This window comes from Clinocottus analis, unplaced genomic scaffold (assembly GCF_023055335.1).
Source record: "Clinocottus analis isolate CAN_PGR_092001 unplaced genomic scaffold, fCliAna1.0.p SCAF_7, whole genome shotgun sequence".
In the NCBI taxonomy this organism is placed as follows: domain Eukaryota; kingdom Metazoa; phylum Chordata; class Actinopteri; order Perciformes; family Cottidae; genus Clinocottus; species Clinocottus analis.
The window spans coordinates 5420802-5441921 of record NW_027176229.1 but is presented as its reverse complement, the minus strand read 5'-3'; the positions used below and the strand labels follow the sequence as shown (position 1 = coordinate 5441921).

Below are 21120 nucleotides of genomic sequence, written 5' to 3'. Positions count from 1 at the left end.
ATACTCAAATTTTGTATAGCTTTGATTCAATGTTTTTATGCTTTTCTTTTATAGCAGTAATACTCCCAAGTTCCAGTTGTCCTCTTCAAAACTTTATTTGTCCTAATAGCATTGGTCCCGGGGGGATTACAACTGACCACCTCATACCAGAAGTTACACATTTGCTCTGCGAAGCTCTTTGCACAACTTTCTGTTTTTAAATCAGTGAAAGGACCAGCTATTTTAAGCATTTCAAATCTGACATGTTTTATTTGATCAAAGCCACAGCTGTGAAGCTCAGTGTGATCTCAATCTGTGGGATTCACAGTCATAAAAGGGCATTCATAAAACGCTGGGTGGAGACTCTTCCTTCATTGTGAGAAATAAATACACACAGCCCTTCATTATAACTCTCGATAAAAACAAAAGGCAGGAAAGTTAAATAACTCTACACAATTATGTAATTTTCAATATATAATGTAAAATGCATGCAACTAATGTAAAGCATATCATTTGGCATTTCATTGTGCCAGTTTCCTTTTTTTCTAATTATTTCACCGAAATCAAGGCAAAATGTATGCACACAAATACGGCCTCGCTGCCTTTCATGACCAGCTGGCTGCCGTGCAAATATAGGTGTAGATGTAGCTCTGGCAGTTGGTGGATGAGTTTTTGTTCGAGATGTTCTCAGCTTCAGTCATCTTCTTATTGTAAAGGCGAGCTCTTGGTGGGAATCATTATTCTAGACTCCATGTTTCTGATCAGAGGCACTGAGGACAGACGGAGAGAAACAAACGTTATAGAGTTTCATTTAGACTCAAAGAACAGCGTCATGATATGATTCAAAGTGAAGCAGGATATTCACATTATTTCACAGTGTTACAGGTCAGGACATGTGCTGTGTGTTCAATAGGATGCCGTCATCACACCATGTTCATTGTTGTCACCTCGTTTTTTTCCACCAGATAATCTCTATCTCGCTATGAATGTGTCTGAAGGAGTTGAGGCACGAGTACAGAGAAAATACTGTCAAACTTACTTAAATAAAGCCATAGTAGTACTTTAGTAGCACTTCAATGGCACTTACTTATAGCACTTTGGAGTTCAACTTTCTCGAAGAAATTGTTGTTTATAGTTGAATGCACTTATTGTAAGTCGCTTTGGATAAAAGCGTCAGCTAAATGAAATGTAATGTAAAGCCAAGCCCTTCCTATAATATGCCAACTGACATTGTACGTACAACCTGTGCCGACCTGTTCACTTTGCTGCTATAAAACATGACTAATATTTGTGTTTGCCTCATTGTCCACCTGTGGGCGCTCCTCTCCACAGTCCCTGAGGAAAGTCTGCTCTGATCTCTGCCTGAGCTCTCGTCTGTTTTTCATTACACTTCCCAGGAAACTCCCAGAACTTCAATACCAAAGTTGTCTTTTTGAACCGGTGACCCACTGATTCTGTCAACCTCAATATGTGATCTCCATCTTGTTTCAGTTATACTTCTCTCACATGTAGTCGTCGCTCCTATCTGCCTTCCGATCTCGATCATTTTAGCACCAAATGAAGTTTAAAGCAAAACTTCACTCAGTGATTGATCTAAATCCTTCTTGCAAAACATACTAATCCACGACAAATATTGGCTTGTAAATGACTCGGCGAATCACTTCTCACGGATGCTCACTCACGATTCACTCGCTGTCATTGTTTGAGGCGTCAATCACGACACCAGTTGTGTAGATCGGCTGGTCTCCTCAATTACATCGCTAGCCTATCAGCCTATCATCTTCGCGTTTAAAAATATAACTGTCTCCCTGTCGAGTCTAAGCGCCGAAGACTCTGAGACTTTATCGTCAAATATCTCTCAACAAGAAACAATTAACCTTTCTTTATTTGACTGGTCTCTCCTGGTTGAAATGCGCTACACGTCATATGTGCGGTTGGTTTGCATCTCCTACCTGTATAATACACATTTGAATCCCATCCCTCCTTCAGCCACGCAGAGTTCCTGGTCTCCTCCCGGGACTGGAGGCTTTCATAAGCTGTAAACACAGTTGATCAAACCGCATATATATGACATTAGTTGTGAATAAAGTCATGCCATTCTCAAAGAAAACATTTAGCTTTAATATTCTGAAGAAATTGATGTCAGGCTAGCTGTTGTTCTAGCGACATAAATCATTTTCAACTGAGTTAAACCTCAATTTGATGAGATATAGCAATAAACAAACTAATTTTGCAAAGTTATACAAATCCCTTTAAAACTGCCTACATCTAGATAACACGTTATGTAGTTAGGGGTATTTTATTTGCTTTTTTAATATGTCAGAGGCTGTCATTCATGAAAGAGGCCAGTCATGCTGACACTCATATTATATCAACATCCGCATCTCACTGTGGTAGTGTGTTGTCTTGATTACAACAACACAGAAATACGGATCACATATTAACATGGTTGCATATCATAAAAATACAAAACAATCGGCCAAGTGTAAAACACTTTATCCGTGCTGTCTGCAATTTAGCACGAGTCAAATCAATCATATTCATCTCAAAAATCACAAATTTGCCTCAAGGTCAGACATGAAATAGATGTCTTGAGTTCCTGAAAAACAACAACAATGTAAATCAGCACGCCAAAATTATACAATGGGAACATGTAGAGGACAATAGATGCAGTGGTTCTACTTCAGTGATTCCTGCTTTTAATGATCAACCCCAAAAAAAAAAAAAAAAATCACACGAGACCATGTTCCATCCGTTTGAACTCCTGCTTGTACAGAATCATAGTTTGTTTAGCTCCCATCGCCTTTAAAGCTCGCCCATAGTCCCTAAACACCCGACCCAATATCTCGGAGGCGATGAACAAACATGACACACTCACCCCACAAATGATGAACCACGTAAAGGTCGCCGATCTGGGAGAAGAAGCCGCCCACTGCTTCGTTGTTTTCCTGTCTGTATTTGATTGCCCTCGCCCTGTTGTAGGACATTTATTTTATTTTCAGAAGTGTAACAATCACCTGTAATGCTTCATGTTCACAATGGAAAAGGTTATATATTTGAAGCAAACTGAAGCGTGTTGAGCCTTACCAGTGGTTTCCCCATTCAATCATAGTTCCCGGCTGAAACACACGAGGAGGTGAAATGTTCACACAGCTTCAAACTGGACATTAAATAAATGGCCCCACGACGCCCTTCACACGGGACACTTATTTGACATACACACACATCCTAATCAGCCAAAGTGCTGCGATATGAACAGGCGCAGTCACACCGACAGCTCGTTCATAGTTTATTTCACACAGATCGACCAACTCGATGCTACGTGTGAGCCGCACGGGCAGGAAGAGCGGCCTTTTGGAGGGGCGAAATAGTACCGCGGGATGTAATAATTGTATGACGTCTTGGTTTTAAAAAATAATAATAATAATGCAGTCAAAATGCATCCGGTCAGTAGCTGATCTGAAGGCTGAAACACGCCTCGCTGATAAAGAGGGATAAGATGACGATTGCATCACTCCTTCTAGATAGCAGGCAGCCCAAAAGAATGTGAATATATAACATATTGAGAATAAGTGAAATGGCAGCGATGTGAATATAACAATAAGTGAAAATGCGTAAAAGTGTGTAGACAAAAAAACAGCAATAAGCTTCAGGAATTCAGTTTTTTAAGTTTCAAAGCGAGGATTTGTTTTAATGCACTGGTCCATTTTGAGATTTTGTGCTACTTTGCTTCCATAAATGTATACTGGAAAGAAAATATCCAAGTTTACTACTTTGTCTAATACTACTTTGTCTAACTATTATAAGTTAATGCCTAATTTGCACATTCAAAACATACAATTTCCGAAAACGTATTAAAAAATCTAAGTAAATCATGTTAGGAAGGTTTTTACAGAGGGGATTGTTCATATATCATTCACAGCCTGATTTGCAGAAAATGTTCGACCTTAAAACAAGACATATTTAGGTTTTTCCCTGGCTGTTACGTTACACATTGTCATTATCAACTTCATCGTGTCTCTTGATTTATACAACAAATAAAGATCTTCAGAAAACATTTGTAAACCATTAGAGTTGAATAATTAGATTGCAACTGATCCTGTTGTCTTTTTATGTAGAGAAGCGTTACATATGGATTTAATTGTTAGTGAAAATACATGTGACACAGCTGAGGGACCTGACTGATTAACTGTGAAGAGTCTCAAATTAAATCAATGGAGCAATACTTAAATACATGTCACATGTCATGCAATCCTAATGCGTGGAATATATGTGGATACCTTGAGGTGATAGGTTCGCAATTCATAGATGTTGGGTCCTGGTCTGGGGTCGGGTTCATTCCAGAAACTGAACTCCAGGAGGAGCTGATTTCGCCTCGAAACCAACATTTTAGCCCTCTCTTTTCGAAACTCTCCATATTCCTAAAGAAGTTTGTATATTAAGAAAATACAAAGATATACTACAGTGCTTCAGTGTGAAATTAAATTGCACAAAGTTGATATAAAACATCCGTCTGTGTTGCACTTATAATATCGGCATTTTACTGAATTTCCTATTGCGTCTGACAAAGACAAAAACAACCTTGTTGTTGTTCAACTTCTTCAGGCACTCGGTCAACGCTGGGTAGCCTCCTCTGTACCGCCAGAGATGCACTGCGGGGAACAAACCAGCAGATGTCACTGTCGCGCCGTGCGGGGACTGATGCCACCCGCACGACGCATCAGAAGAGCCTCCATCGATATGTGAGCGCTTCTGTTGTCACCGTGCTGTTAATGTATAGTATACACTGTAAATGATCATATGTGGATGAGAGCTGTTGGCGGTGAGTCATCTGGTAGCGTGTGTACATTCTTCTGTGATGCTCTGCCAAACAATTTATTTCATACTAGAATGAAATGGTGTCGTTCAGGAGGCCTCGAGACCGAAGAAACAGAAAAAGACTCTTCCCGCCACTTTTTGATGCTTGTTTTTTTTTTCGCTTACCAGCTTGGTCCTGTTCTCCGTACCAGGTATTCCAGCTTCCCACCACCTCGCATGGGTAATCCTGGTCCTCGTGGAGCCGGTTTTGCACCTCAGCCCTAAAAAAAGGGGCAGTGTGAAAGAATAGAAGAAAGAAATTCTTCACACACTGATTGTGCGACAGAAGCAGTTATAAATATACAGATACGTCACCACAATGACCAACTGGAGAACCCGCAGAGAGCGGGAAGGCCACGATTGTCCAACTTGCTGTATACTTACTTCATTTTTAGGCTAAATTACTCTGAAGAATACTTTGTAATAATGTCCATATTGTAAATGTGGGAAACTTTCTTGCTGCTCCTTGACTCAAAGCATAATTAACCTAATATTTCAGATTGTATGGAAGTATATACAGTTTCTTTCCAGGTAGTACTGACAGAACTTATTAAAAATAGTAACGTGACTGGTGCATTTAATTCAGAGAATGTTTTATAGCAGCAAACACACTCACTCTAGGTTGTTGTAGTCTTCCAGGCGTTCTGGTTTGACGTTGTGAACTAAAAAAGAAGAGACAGACTTTGCAGAAATGGGTGCGTTTTTCTTTTGCTCCTTTCCCATTTTTAAATACAAGCAACCATCAAATTCTTCAACAAAGTAATTTCACACTCCGATTCAGCAAAGACTTCTATATACAAAACTGATTCACTCTCAATAGGTTATAGGCTACGGCTGATGAAGTGTTCAAATTGAAATCCCTACATGGTGTGATGTACGCCACAAAAAAAAAAAGATCAAAGCCCTGGGAAGAATGATAGATTTCTCTGCAAGAGACAGACACAGTTCACAGTTATCACCACAGACTCGAAAGAAAAGCCAGAGCAAAAAAAAGCAGTGGGATGTCCCCTTAAAAACCTCCCAGTTAACTATTATGAAATAACTTGTTGCCGCCTGCATGTTTATACGTATATATATTTTATATATTTACGTGAGCGGTAATGACGTGTTACATTGCAGTCCAGTGCTTGTTTCTCATGTTACTTTCAGTTGTTTCTCTGAGGTCACTGAGGCCAGTCCGGATTGAAGTTAATGAACATTATGTATTTATCCCCCAAAACTGCATCACATTCCCTTGTGTTCGGGCACCTTGCGACCTCACTTGAAAACGCCACTTGAAAGTAACAGAAAGATTTTGTGCTTACATTGAATTTTATACAGGTTGCTGGTCTCTTTCTTTGACAGCAGGTTGGAGTGGGCATCTTTCCTGGCATCGGCTTTCTTCACAATCGGGGAGCGGAACCAGCCTTTCTCTGAAAACCTCCTACACAGAAACAAGATAAAAGAAAGTTTCACAAAGGGCTCAAAGCAACGACATTAAAACGGACAAGTTGTTGATAATAAAAAAGAAAAAAACTTAAAAGGATTGTGGAGATATGCGTAACATATGGGCTAAAAGATAGTCATGCTAATATCCTTTGATACATATTTAAAAAAAGAAGAAAAAAAAACATACATACAGTTTGAGTGAGTGGGCTGAATGCATTGACTTGTGTCTTCAGCATAAAACTACTCACCCACTCTGGAGTGAAATGAAAGGGGACTAGCATTCACTTTAATCCAAGATGCTTCAATCTGAATTTCGACATGAATAACTGTCTGTCTAAGTCATAGAGAGCAAAAAATGTAAGACTTTAAAGTAACTGTCCCAAAATTAGTGAACAGGAAAAGACTATTATAGTGGCATTAAAGCAAACAGGGCCGAACCTAGCGGTTATACACTCACATGAAGGTGTAATTGTATTATTCATGGCTCATAATCACAAAAACATGTTAAAATTAGTTAAATATTATATACAGAAATATATAGTGTTAAAAATAGCTCAGAAATTCATCTGGATATCAAATCCGATTCTTCGTTATGACTTTCATAGCTACTTATAAACTCATTATGCTTTTTAAAAATCATTTTAAAGTTGTTTCAATGTCGACGTTAATCTCAATTTGTTAATTTTTTTCACAGGGTGTGAAGTGTTGAACCAAGTACAGCCCAAAGAGAATAGCTGGTTTGTTATTCTTACGGCTTGTGGGAGCTCTACTGTGTAAATATATTTACTCATATGTGTCACTTTCAAGGCCGTCTTTTGATGCACAAACATTTTCTAAAGGCTTTATTCATTATTCTAAAACCCACAAACTTTTCAAGGTCAGCGATATTTCTGCGTTATTAATATCCTTAAGGGCCAGTGACTTTAATTGGGAACTATAATTAGAAATGCATTTCCCATGGCTCCCTCTCAAAAATAACACAAGCAAGGACCCAGCATTCAAAACAGAAATGAGTTTTTTTGTTGGTTTTAAACAGCCAGCTAGAGGAAATGCATCCAGTGTCGAGGCTCTTTTACATTTAGAGTCAGCTCCACGGGGCGAAGTTCAAAGGTCCAGCAAAAAAAAAAGAAAAAAGAAAGTTGGTTTGGCAAGCTTTCTGCTTGTTTTGTTATTAACGAGCATTATGTAATATGCACGCAATAATTCACCGTCTCAAGCAGCCAATATAATGCGTTACACCTGAGCGAAGACAGATATTAATATGAAGTCAATGACGTGCTGGCTAGGAGTTATATTTAGAAAATGATATTATTTCCCAAGTTTCAAACGCACCGTGAGCAGCTCGTTACTCGTCGTCTCCGCGTCACAACGACCCTTTAACAAAACGCCGGTCACGTTACTGTAAATGCTTTTTTACCTGGTCGCGTGGTTCAGGTTCACAGAATACCTGAACAGCTTCTGTCCTTTCGACCACGCAGAAGTTACGTGCGCCGTCGCCATGTTCAGGAGTGCCGACGTCTTCTGAACACACCGAGGCTGGTTAATGTTTACCGGCCCAACATGAACATGAATTTCCGGCCCGCCGGAAATTCAAACATGCGCGTGACTCTGTGACGCACTAACCAGGGATCAATACTTCAAAGTTAAAAAATAAAAATAAAAAAATACTTTTTTGTTTGTAATTATTTGCATCCTTACTACTTTGGATATCTGTGTGATTATTATCGTATAGATATAAGTGTTATGTCACAAAACAGCATTAATAATGAAGCAATAACTAGTCATTTACGCCCATAAAGGTATAGTAAACTATTAATATTACTATACAATATGACTGATACCACCTTTCAGAGACCTAAATAAAATTACTGAAAGTATATCTAATTGTTGTATAGTTTAGCAACTGCTCCATTTGTTTCTTTTTTTTATTAGTAAATAATTTTTTACTGAAAATCCTTACGATCCAATCATTGCACGTAATCAAGTGAAGTAGAGGCAACATTAATTACATAAACATTGCACTTAAAAACAATGCAAATTGTATTTCAAATACGACAAATAAACCAATGCAAAGTATACACATATGTATTAGTATGTTATACAAATAGATATACATAATCTGCTATTACTTTTTTCCATTTAATAATATGCAAAAACATGACTTTTCTCGGTCATGGCAGATCATTTTGGGGTGAATGTAGGAGGAATACATGTCTCCAAATGACAGCGTATCGTATCCAACACTGTTTGAGCCGTCCCGCTGCAGTAAACATCTCTTATCTAACAGTGGATCATTCTTTCAAAGCAGGTTTCTCTATTAGACTAGTCATGCAGTACTTAAATCCTTTTTGTGCAACCCACTTTCACATCTTTTCATACACAATGCAGTGCACTCTGATCCTCTCCATCATTCTACCCACTGACATTATGTAACATCAAATCAGATCATATCTAAAAAGATTCATACTCAATACCTGTATTGTATGCCCGTGTTCAATGACTTTAACAACGCTATATTTCAGGCATGCACACAGGCAGTACTGCTTCTTTGGGAAATTGAACAAACTATCTCTAAATAAACTTCATTTTAAATTGATTGGGTATTTAACAAGTTGTATTTGATATAAATGCATTTTATTCAGAGGAATATGCTTTCATGACTTTACATGTTTTATTTATTTTTTTTTACGTCTTTTAAAAATGATATCCTTGCTTGCATCCATCCTTTGGTTCATTTGTCGTCCATAGGGCTTTGACGAGACTCCTTCCATCTTTCCTGGCATGAAAGTACAGCAATTACAGTAACACTTTTCAAGCTTTTGCTTTCCTGAATGCGCCAATTCTGCCCCCATGATTTACTGTAAGCGCAGGGAACATTTCTTTCACTGCCTTGTACAAATCTTCAAAATCCTGGTTCACTGTGATGTCCTTGAGTGAAACAGAAAAGAGCATGAATACCTTTGAAAAAAAGAAGAGTCACAGAAAGTCTTATAGAGAGGTGAAGTATGTGAGTTACCGAAAAGTCTAACTTCTCCATGGCTGAATCTGGGTTTTCCTGTAGAGACTGGAGGATCCCATAGCACCCAGCGTTCTGGATGGGGTTCCTCCCCACCTAGTTAAAGACAAACATTATGGAGGCATATGTCCAGATTGCACTGATTGGGTTCTTTACTTTGGTTCTCCTGCTGTTAGGATTATTATGAAATAATGTTTTAGGATTTTATGGTGTTTTAAATTGGATTCCCTCTCGTTATGTCAACAAAAATAAGCCTCATATTAGACATAGCCATATTTATTGGTTCAGCATTTTGGGAAACACACTAATGGTCGTTCTGGCAGAGAGTTGATGTAAATAAAGACAGGAAATGGAGGGAAACTGGCTCCGTCCAGTTGTTGCAAAATCCACCTAACAAATAAAGCTCACAAATAACAAATTGAACTTCCTTTATTTAGTGAAAAGAATAAAATTTACTTTTTTAAAAGGATTTGTTGGCTGGATTATTTCCTCGCTGGGACTAAGACCTTCCTGGCGTCCTTCTCTGGTTGCCTGGCAACTGATAAGAGCCCAAAAATCTGGCGCATATCTGCCATTACTCAAAATCGACAGAGTTGATTTCTCGCTAAAGAAATACCCAGAAGTGCATTCAGTGACAACATTTGATTTAAAACATCGTAAAAACAGAAAAGAAAAAAAAGTCCTGCAGTTCGACCAGGTAGCCTCCCTTCACACTACGGAAACAACAGCTCTCTTCCTGGGCTAAGCTAGGATGTAACGCCGGATAGCATAATAGCTCGGCTAACGTTAGCGTTTACCAACGGCCTGAAAGGGCAACCAATCAGATGCTCTCAGGGGCGACCAGCGAATCAGTTTGGTCCCTCCTACATTCAGCCAATCATAACAGAGCTGCCAACTTTTCAAAAAACGTTGGCGTGAGATGTTGTTGACGGGATGGGGGGTGAGACGACGAGAAACACGCGCCGCAGCGAACAGCTGTGTGTCGGGAGGGCGTGACTTAAGTCCATTGAGTGACAGTCACGTCAATGCGTGAGACTTGAGAGCCCCGATACCTCCATCTCTCTGCTCCTCTCTGCCGACGGTCCTCCAGTTGCTGACACAGACCCGCGACTGTCTATTTGAGGTAAACAGGATGTCTATGCAGCGAATAGGTTTACAGATGCGCTCTTCAGCGCCATCTATCGTCGGGGAGTTTGAAAAGGAACGAACGCGCCCCAGACTTTTTTTTTTTTGGCGTGAGATATTGGTTGTGTGGCGTGTGAAAACATGAAAAAGCGTTGTGTCACACGGCGAAAGCGTGAGAGTTGGTGGCTCAAATGTCATAATGTGGGACCGACATCTGTACAAGCTGGACAGATCCAGAACTGCTGAAATGCTGACTAATCTCCAAGTTGTAGGACTCATTCCTGCAGAGACTCCATTGTTGGTTGTTAAGCTAAGCTAACTGACCGTTAGCAGTAGCTTCATACCTTCTTTTACATCATGGCAAGTGAGCATGTTTCAGAAAGCAAGTAAGCGGATATTCCCAAAATGGCAAACTATTCTTTTAAGAACTGACCAGCAGCTATCGAGCAAACAATGATAGGCTACTGTCGATATCAAATAAATCAAACTTATCAGTAGACTAGATGCAGAGGAAAAAGAAAAAGTAAGTAATTAGCTATCATTTATGCAGATGCAAATCTTTGAACTTTTTTTGATCTGTACTTTTCACTAACTGATTTCAACCTTAACTTGTCTAGTTTTTACAGATCATCGTAAGTTTTCAGACTTTTATCTTTTACCAAAGATCCAAACTCTATTTTTAATCCAGGAGTGCTAATTTAATACATTGGAAAAGCTCAAGCCGTCACTCAATTTCAGTGTACATCTGGGTGGGTCTACTATCGGACACTAGAGCACTTCTAGCACTGACTTTCAGTGCTTAGGGCGCCACACTGACAAACCCAGCAGAATTCAGTGCACTGAAAGTACCCGGATGGCGCACTGCAAACGGTCGAAAAATGTAATGTAAAACGATGGACACTACTTGCACTAAACAGGCGCCATCTTGAAGAGAAGGAGCCCTTTCGCCAGCTTTTAGTTTCGCGGGTTTCACGAACAGATTTGCGTAACATTCACTTCCGCCAAGTGGTGAATGTAAGTGTTTCATTTGATGCAGTGCTTATCAGGGGTGGAGTGCACTACAGATGTTAGTGCACACTATTGCAGTGCACTGTATTGCAGTGCACTTCGTAAAGTGTTTGGTAATTGACACACTTAATAACTTATTTTCCATCAATTTGTTTGAGGCCAGTAAGACAAGCTCATGAGAAACCTGTGAGGGCAACTGACATCAAAACAAACTACAATGATCCATTTATTTATCTCATTTTATTCACTTCCCCCGTTGTATTTGAAGGAAGAACCAATCTTTTCAACAGCTTACCTTCAGGGATTTCATTGTCTTGTTTACTTTGAGGCCCATGGCCAGGTGGATAGCTCCTTCAGGGGGGATTCGGTTGCAACTGTGGAGAGATACAAATGGAGAGAACAAAAAAAAAGAAAGTGTGTCGGAGTGTGGGAGAAGCAATCATAAAGTGTTATCTTTGTAAACGGTATTATTCATCCATTTAGCACAATTGTCTGGGAATTTGTGAGGCAAGCTTTGTTTTGCTTGAGAGTCAGGCTGAAAAAACTGACTTGACTTTGTTTATGGTTTTTGCAAAAAAGGTTACCACCATTTAAGATGTATTAGTGATATTGTGTTATTATCTGTTAGTTTTGCCTCCCAGTTAGTGCCAAACAGTACAATAATGTGATTACCCAACACAAAGTTTACAAAGGCTCGTACCTCACGTTCAACTCCTCTAAAATGGCGTTCTCTTTCAAAGCCTGTCCTAAAGCAATGGCTCCTTCTTTACTGAAGCCATTAAACGTCAGATCCACTGTTCTGAGGAAAATGTTTTCCTGGAAAAAAAAGAAACAAAAATCATTAGCCTTTTCGTAAAAAAAAGTCTGATGCAATTACAAGTATAACTTGAACAAGTTATCGAACATGATTAACTTTGTCCCAAAGTAAGACCTTGATTCAAAGTGAGAGGGCAGCAGAATCGGTCGTGATGTAATCAGCCTCTCAAACCGCGATCAATCAGAAGAGTCAGTGCAGCTTACTGATTAGCGTCCTCTTCATCATCTCGGTCATTAAAGTAGACTGCTTCTACTCTATCTCTGCTGTGAGATGGGTAATGAATACCTGACCACCGGGATAAGCAAGTTAGCCATGTTAGGACATACAATAACCTATCTTCCTCCATCATTAAACCTAATGTGCAAGTTTTGTTTTCAAACTCAAAACAGTGTCACGAGAATATAGTTCTCGTAACGGGAAATCTTGTTGTTTCAGACAATATAGTGCAGCTTTGTGGAAACAGTTCAGGTTAGGCCATTTCAAAGTTTTAGACATAAACGTTTTTCACAGTTTGGTGTTAAAGGATTTGACCTGCCCAGCAAATAGCCCTGATGCCAACTCCATCCAATATTTGGGATGAACTGGACTGTGAGCCCGGCGTGACAGCATCCGTGTCCAACCCCACTGATGATATAAAAGCCTTCCCAGAAGAGTGGAGGCTGTTCTAGCAAGATATTGATGCCCATAAAATAAATGTGTAAAGGGGTTTACTGGCTTTTTGCACTATATGACGCATTTGGTTTAAACACATTGGTATTAAATCTGACATAAGCAATGTTCTGAATTTGACTTTCTTTACTTTAGATCTGTAGATTTGTAGGTATTTTGTCTTGCCTGAGTTAAAAAAGTAATGTAATGTTTTCAAATATTGATTTCAGGATGTATTACCCCGAGGCCATTGGCCAACATGGCAGCTCCTCTTCCTCGAATGCCGTTCCAGGCCAGACTTAGTGATCTCAACCCTGTGTTCTCTGACAGAGAGTCTCCTAGGTGTTTGCCTTGGGATAGAAACAAATAAGAAAGAAAGAATCATGACCAAAATATATAGAAGTATTAAAGTAAAGATGATTTCATAGTTAGACCCCCACAAAAAGTTGTATATTCTCAGTAAATTGCAGTAACATAAACCATGATTATTAGTCAGTGTGTAAGTGTTTGTGACAATTTCTCAAATAGTATAAATCTGATTTTAGAAAATTATTCACATTCAGACTCGCGTAAGAAAAGAAAACTCAAATGAAAGATGTCTTAGTGGTAAGAAAGTCTCAGAGTATTTCCTAAAATCAAATACCCACTTCTACACTCTCTGGGACACATCTATCTCGTTGACAGTAGATTTTAGATGGTGTGAATGTGTGTTATCACAATCTAAAAGCTCAAGTGAGTGAGGGCCAGAGAGGCAGAAACCCAAAGAGAATCTTCCCATCATCATCTCACCCACTTTATCTGGAGGATAAGAATGTGCACACAACTCAGTGGTTCATGACAATAGAAGGAAAAAAAAACAAAACACTGTGCTACCATGCTTGATGGAAAAAGCAATAAAACCATAGCATGAATGCCAGAGTGTTTCTCTCTCTACTGTATGGAAGAGTGCGCTCGACAAGCACAAGGATGTCCTTTGATATTTCAGCGGAGGAGGAAAATAAAATTGAAAATGAGGGTATAAATCATAGCCGCACACATGACACCGTGACACACCGGTGTCCCCTTTCCTAGAGACAGTTATTTTTGAATTACCACATCTGATGCTCATTACATCCGGGTCTGCCATTCTCCTGCCTGTTGGAAAGCTCATCCACATGATAATTGAAAGAGGTTTAATGAAGGCGAAATGTTCTTGACCTTTGAATGCCACAGTCTGCTGCTGCCTGCTGGCCTGTGACTGCTTAGCGATAAGGCTAATGGTTTTCCAAAAATCTAATGATAGTAGGTACCTATAACCGCATATAGAACATATTTCTGCCCTCATTATAGTATTTGGTCAGTTTTAGAGGGCTTTAATGCACATTTAGTCATCTTTATTTATCATTATAATGGCAGAAAAGATAACTTTGCATTCACTTACACAGCTACTTTTAGCATCTTACTAAAATGGTCTTTATTCATGTGCAAACAAAAGAACATAAGTAAAATAGTTTGGGTTTTACGTTATTATGTCATTAAAGACATTTTAAAGATAATGCTAAACTGAAATGGATTTATTTTCTTTTCTTTGAATATCCATCTTGAATACATGAGACGTTTATGATTTTTTATTCGGTAAAAAAGTTCAAAGAAAACGATAAAAATAACTTGAAAAGTGAACATCTTTCAATTAATGCTTTTTAAAATGGAAATGAATAATTAATATTTCAGACATTTACTCGCCAATTGCGTACAACAAAAAGACTGACAAGCACCAACATACATGTCTGGCCGGCCCGGCAGAGTTACCAAAGCACGAAGAATCTCAGATTACTCCAAAATATCAAAACATTGCGATACTTGTTTTCTGCAATATCATTGCTATGAATTTCAAATTTGAGCACTGACCTCAGGTCCATGCGACATTTTTGCCATCAACTGGAACGCCAAATGTTAGTCTGGCCCGAGATGTTCAACAAAGACTGCATGAGTTTTAGCAAGTGTCTATTTACTTTTGGCCTCATAGTTTTTTACACGGTTCAAATTAAATTGAAGAGCGAAAAGCAAACCATCAGTTATCAAAGCAGAGAGAGAGAGAGAGAGAGAGAGAGAGAGAGAGAGAGAGAGAGAGAGAGAGAGAGAGAGAGAGAGAGAGAGAGAGAGAGAGAGAGAGAGAGAGAGAGAGAGAGAGAGAGAGAGAGAGAGAGAGAGAGAGAGAGAGAGAGAGAGAGATCACTGTACAAAGATATTACGTCATTATCATCCCTCATATCTCTGATTTCTGGGTCCTGAAGTTCAGTTTTCTGATGCTGCTCATGCAAAGTATGTGAAAATATGTATCTCCATGTGTAAATATTTAATATCAACCTAATACACATGGGACCCATGGGTACTGTTTAATTCTTTGAAAGGGTAAGGCCTCAGAAAAAATATGTGACCTTTAATCTCTCTAACTAGTTGCTTCGCTACCTGCACGCTCTCCCAGAGAGTTGTGGCTGAGGTCGAGGTGCCGTAGTTTGGAGTTGGCGATCAGCGCTGGGCCGAGGTGCTCGGCCGACTGGTCTGTGAACTGGTTTCCGGACAGATTGAGGCTCAACAGGGTGCTGTTCTCCTTCAGCATACTGGCGACACTTCTGGCCCCATCATCCCCGAGATTGTTGTCGGACAGGTCCACCTCTGTGATTAACACACAGGTACACAGGTTGTGTTTGGAGAAAAGAGGCCGGTGAAATTAACATGATGTGGCAGGAGAAGCTGACTGAGTGAGTTTTACATGATCAGAAAGATGTTTTATTGATTTTGTATGCAGTGAATGTCGCACTAATCATGTAAAAGTCGGGTTAGAAGCCGCTTCTACCTTTAGTGGTTGTCCCCGCTGTAGCAAGCTAGCAGGGAGCTAGCAGGGAGCTAGCAGGGAGCTAGCAAAGAGCTTAGCAGGGAGCTAGTGGGGAACTAACAGCAGCATTAGCGAAGAGCTAGCAGCAGCACGAGCTGGCTACAGCGGGGAGCTAGCGAGGACACCTACCGAAGGTAGTAGCGGCTTGTAACCCGACTTTTACGGTAATTCTCACATCAAATGTCATCTTAAGTGTTTATTTTACACATTATTTTAGTGGTTCAAAAGCGTTTCATAAAGCACCATCATCAGAAACTTTTGTTTCATCCAATATGGTTCACGCAAAACTAATGACGACTCATTTCTAACCTTTCAGAGTTTTCATTTTGGGATATTTGTTTATTTGAAATCAGAAATGCTGCGTCGGCTTATTCTCGGCTGCAGCATCAGCGAAATATACGTAGGCGAATATTCTGTTTTACTGTATCTTCATAAAAATGGGACAGCCCCTGAAAGCTGAATAGCGGTGCCTCTAGTTGCCATGCCAGGACTCACAGGAGCCATTCTGTGAGCAAACATCCCTCCATAGCTTCCCCGAACTGCACAAACATAAAAAAAAAAACGACCCCCAGAAATGTATGACGTGTAATTGGGGCGAACAAGTGGGAGATGGGACGTAGTGACGTAGTGAAAGAAAAAGGAAGAGAAAGAGTGTGCACGCTTTAGTGCAGTAAAACCACCTGTAATGTAACAATTTTCTTTTAACATCTTGGCTATGGCAGCTCCGCCCATTCCTTCCATCCAATTATCTCGCAGGTTCAGCCTGAGTATTGAAGTGTTGGTTACCAGGGGAACTGCCAGTGCTTTGGTGCCCTGCAAACACACAACCAAAGTGAATTTCTTCTGTTTCGCTCACTGCAGTATATTTTTCTTATCTGTATTCCAGTTTCAAAAAAGTAGATGCACTGATGCAGGTGGGCAGAGAGCGAGCGAGCGAGAGAAAGAGAGAGGCATATTAAACCTGCGTGAGACAAATGAAGCAGAAGGGAGCTGTGTGGAGGCGTGGGTCAGAAATGAAGCTTGCAGAATATGAAAATTAGAGTTTCTAGCACGGCTAATGAGAAAGTAGGCTACATGAAGCCATATGTTAATGTGAGCTGAAAAAATGAAGACGAGCAGAAGAATAGTGTGTTTAAATGCCTGCGGAGGAATATTTCTCGAAGATATGAGAAGCCCATCAACCTGCAAGACATTGTACAAATAACCGTTGGCAGCTGCACTTTGTTGCTTTACTTTTACTCTCCGTGATTGACAGGTGAAGACTTAAAATCCAATTCAATCTGTGTGAATGATGCTACTGAAGCTGAAACCTTGGGAAATGGCTTGTTAAGGAATGGATTGACTTTATCAACTTTCATTTGCAGTGTTACGGACCAGTGGAAGCCTGTAAATGTCACGCCGTGGTAGCTAAGAGCTCCAGGCAAAGAATTTTTCACATTTGCAGAAGATGTAGTCAGAAATGTATAAACAATTCTACACAGATTTATTGTGAAATAAACATGTGATGGTGATTGGGTTGTGGGCTGAATTTAAGCTGTTAAAGGTTAAATTGTAAAAGAAAACTATAGAAAAATGATGGATGCTTATTTATTTATTTTTTTCTGGCATATGTGGAAAAACAAGAAAATAAAGCATTGTCGTGTACACATGCACTTAATCACCTCCATTAGTTAAATTCAACAAGTATTAATGGATTTCCTGTTTGGTCTATACCTGCCAAAAGAAATATATATATATATATATATATATATATATATATATATATATATATATATGTGTGTGTGTGTGTGTGTGTGTGTATTTTGGGTTGTATGAGAGCAAAATCATGGAGACACAATATTGACGTGGGGTCCAATGCTCAGGACCAAATAATAGGTGCACATTTACATGGGTCACAAGTTGAAACGCATTAGCTGTCATTTAGGATCAAAGATTAGACCGTCCCCCTGAGAGGTAAATTTAAATTCAGAATGAAGTTATGAGCTCTTGCTTCATCCAAATCAATGCCAACAGCCTTCCCTCTCCTCCTGTGAAGGTCTCCCCACTTGAATGTGTACTGCTAAGATCTATCATGGACTCAAATTATGTACTTTTATATGTAAAGTCTATTGCAAAGATATGTACATGCACGATCTATTTATTGGAGAAAAAGAAGAGAGAAAAAAAGATAACTCCTTGAAGCTTGGCTGCATTAAACTTGACACAGTGCGACCCAGACTTTGCCACGATCGCTGCGGCCCCTCGGGGGGGAATGTGACTTGGAATTAATGAGTGAGACTGAACATATAGGTCAGAAATAATGTTAGAGAGAGAGAGAGAGAGAGGGAGAGAGGGAGAGAGGGAGAGAGAGAGAGAGAGAGAGGGAGAGGGAGAGAGAGAGGGAGGGAGAGAGAGGGAGAGGGAGAGAGAGAGGGAGGGAGAGAGAGGGAGAGAGAGGGAGAGAGAGGGAGAGAGAGAGAGAGAGAGAGAGAGAGAGAGAGAGAGGGAGAGGGAGAGGGAGATCAAATATTTTCAAGAGGGCAGGTTTAATTGGAACACCTTTCCCCAGGTGAAGCGGAGGGCCACTAGGGGGCAGCAGAAACAATTTGTGAGCGCATTATTGGCACGTAATGGCCTGAGTGATAAAGTGAGCTTAACAGACAGTTGCTTATTTACTTCTTCGGAGTCGTGTTTGTTGCCACCTGGCAAAAGCCAACCTGATCTCCTAAGAATTGAGTTCATAAAAAGTGGAACTGAATTGCCAATTACGTTTCAGGGAAAACTAATCCAATATTCACTTATATCACTATATTCACTAATATATCTGGTTATTTAACTGCTCAGCGCTTCGCTGCGTTCTCCAGGCAGTTGATAACTTTATCTCTTTCTGTTAAGTCTGTGCTGAGCAGATTAGATTTTTAGAGCTTTTTCACTGATATATATATATATATATATATATATATATATATATATATATATATATATATATATATATATATATATATATATATATATATATATATATATAAATAAATATATATATATATATACATAAAAATATATATATATATATATATATATATATATATATATATATATATATATATATATATATATATATATTTATAAGTGTATGACAGTGAGTGAGTGTTATTGAATGAAAGAACCGGCCACAGATAGCAGCTCAGCTGATAGACACTGAAATAGTGTTTCCTGTACCTGGATTCCAAATAAAACACAAAATAAATAGAAATAGTAATAAAATGTACATTTGGGCTAAAAAAAAGACGCGTAAATATGTAAATAAACAGCCTCCTCTGATCCTTAACCTCTACTAATTTTCATACAATCCCTAACTCCTGATGAAAGTACCTGAGGCCCCAGACCCCGATGCATCATGGACAGCTCGCTGCTTTGCATGTGCCGCAGGAAGTAAGAGGCAGGCGCCACCTGTAGCGCTCCGCACGCCTCCATGTAGCACGTCTGCCCGGTCGGGTCATACGCCTCCTCCTTATCTGCAACATGAATAATGACAATAGCTGTCTGAATTGTTCGCTATCAATACCTCTTGGTAAAAGGAGAGATGTGGCACTCCCCCCCTCCGCCCCCTAGAGGAGGACCTTTTGAGTGCGATATTGAAAAACTCCCTCGTGGCTCATCTCACCCTGTCAGGGGGAGCTCATTCATACCAGATGGTTTTCACTTCTGGTGAAAAGGAAGCCGACACAAAAGATTTGGATGAAATCATTAAGATGCAGAATAGGGCTTCACATGTGTGGGCACAGGCGCACGTAGGAGTTACTTTTTCTTCTTTTCTTTTTTTTTTTTTCGGAAATCACTCAGAGATTGAGAAGGTGGAGAGGCGAAAGAGGGATAAAAGTTGAACCCGCGGGGCGACCGGAGGGCTCTGGCTTTATCGATGCAGGTTCTGCTCGGGATCAAATGAAGACTCACCGTCAACATACTGGAAACAGACTAGTGCTGGAGCCTCCTGTGGAATATTACTTCAGACAGAAAATAACACAATCATTCATTTCAAACATAAGAGGGAACATCACACCCTCTGTCTTCATGTCTTCACATTTGACAACTTCCCCACCCTTTTTTTTTGTTGTGTCTCCCCTCTTTACCGCCGAGCTCCAAGTCTGTGTCGTAGTCCTCATCTGAGATCTCACGCTCTTCTCCTCCGAGCTGTTCCTCCTCCTCCTCATCCTCCTCCTCCTCCTCCTCCTCTTCACCCTCGCGTTCACCTCCGTCTAGCGCATTGCTGCCAGGACTCGAGCGTTGGTCCTTTGGCCCACGCACATCGACCCCTGTCCGGCTCACTCTTCGCTGGATGGAGAATGAGAAAGCAAGACATCATGACTCCTCAAAGCTGGCTGTTGTTGGCAGCCGGAGCGAGGAGAGTGGATGCATCTGCTCTCAGGGGAACAGAACTGATATCTACACGTTGGACAAGCGAGCGTCCAATGCGTCTCTTTCAGCTCGCATCCCTCTCTCTCTTTGTAACCACTTACCTTCCCTCCTACTCCTTTCTTCACACCTCCCTTGAACCTCTTTCTCCAGCTTTTGCACGTCTCTCTCACTCCCCTTTTATTTCCAGGCCTATGACGTGTGTTCTGTACACATTTCTCTACAGTCGGCCTTGCCATCTATTGTTATTTTCAGGACTAAATAGGCAGCTTTTACAAATGCATTTCTGGGACTCGCTGTAGAGCGTGCAGCCCTGTGATTAGACATGAAAGAGTAAATGAGGAAAGACTTTCAGGGTGACACTCCCGAGTCCCCTCTGTTGAATAAATTCGTGCACGTACACGGGTGAAAAGAGCAATCTACGAAAAGAAAATAGCAGCTTTTTTTTTTTTTTTTTCCCCAAGCTTGTATTTCTCAAGGAAAGTGCTGAGATGTGTCTGGAGATGGCGTTATGCCTTAAATGTCTCGTATTATACACTTGCAGGTCAAGAACATACTTTGGATTCTCACCAAGTCTCCTACATCTTAATCAATGTCGGCCTTCGTGAGAATCTGCCCGGCTGGCTCGACAAGTCTCCAGCTGCCTACCTGCTCGTTCACACTTCCCTTTGCTCAGGCGTGTGCAGAACTTGCTCCGCTTCCTACCTCTCCCAGCTGCAGCTTCTCACTTTCTGCTTCTGCGTCATCGTCCTCCAGCACAGAAGGCAGCAGCGGCGGGTCCGTGGCCAACTTCTTCCCATGAACCATGACTTTGACGCTGAGTAATGGTGATACCGAGGAATATATGTGTAGATATATATATATATATATTTGATTCCTTTGTTTTCAGACTCAGTGGGGGTGTTCTGATGCGTGTGCCGCGAGGGAAATCACTGCACTGCACTTGAGCAGCAAGGTATGTGCTCATGCAACCTA

At 40.3% G+C, this 21120-nt stretch overlaps 2 protein-coding genes across 2 annotated transcripts; both read right to left on the bottom strand.

The window, feature by feature from the left end:
* Positions 1-553: 553 nt before the first annotated feature.
* Positions 554-7834, bottom strand: nipsnap1 (nipsnap homolog 1 (C. elegans)). Its single transcript, XM_068605265.1, has 10 exons — positions 7682-7834; positions 6141-6259; positions 5453-5498; positions 4963-5057; positions 4561-4631; positions 4260-4400; positions 3067-3098; positions 2858-2952; positions 1932-2015; positions 554-749 (listed from the first exon to the last, which is right to left on the bottom strand). The coding sequence occupies exons 1-10, from the start codon at positions 7762-7764 to the stop codon at positions 685-687; spliced, it is 831 nt and encodes a 276-aa protein (XP_068461366.1). The 5' UTR covers positions 7765-7834; the 3' UTR covers positions 554-684.
* Positions 7835-9060: 1226 nt separating this feature from the next.
* On the bottom strand, positions 9061-21088 carry lrrc74b (leucine rich repeat containing 74B). The gene is given in 10 exon segments (XM_068604960.1): positions 9061-9192; positions 9281-9376; positions 11709-11787; positions 12114-12229; positions 13119-13228; positions 15327-15533; positions 16434-16566; positions 19105-19247; positions 19863-20064; positions 20851-21088. Coding segments are annotated over 10 exon segments (1320 nt in total). The 5' UTR covers positions 20953-21088.
* Between the last annotated feature and the right edge of the window lie 32 nt (positions 21089-21120).

What these genes read in the sequence shown, in the direction of transcription:
- nipsnap1 (XM_068605265.1), bottom strand. Translation starts at nt 7,764, where the DNA reads ATGGCGACGGCGCACGTAACTTCTGCGTGGTCGAAAGGACAGAAGCTG. An exon ending in AGAAGTTGAACAACAACAAG is followed by an intron (nt 4,401 to 4,560) that starts GTTGTTTTTGTC and finishes AAACTTCTTTAG; the next exon opens with GAATATGGAGAGTTTCGAAA. An exon ending in ATTGAATGGGGAAACCACTG is followed by an intron (nt 2,953 to 3,066) that starts GTAAGGCTCAAC and finishes GTCCTACAACAG; the next exon opens with GGCGAGGGCAATCAAATACA.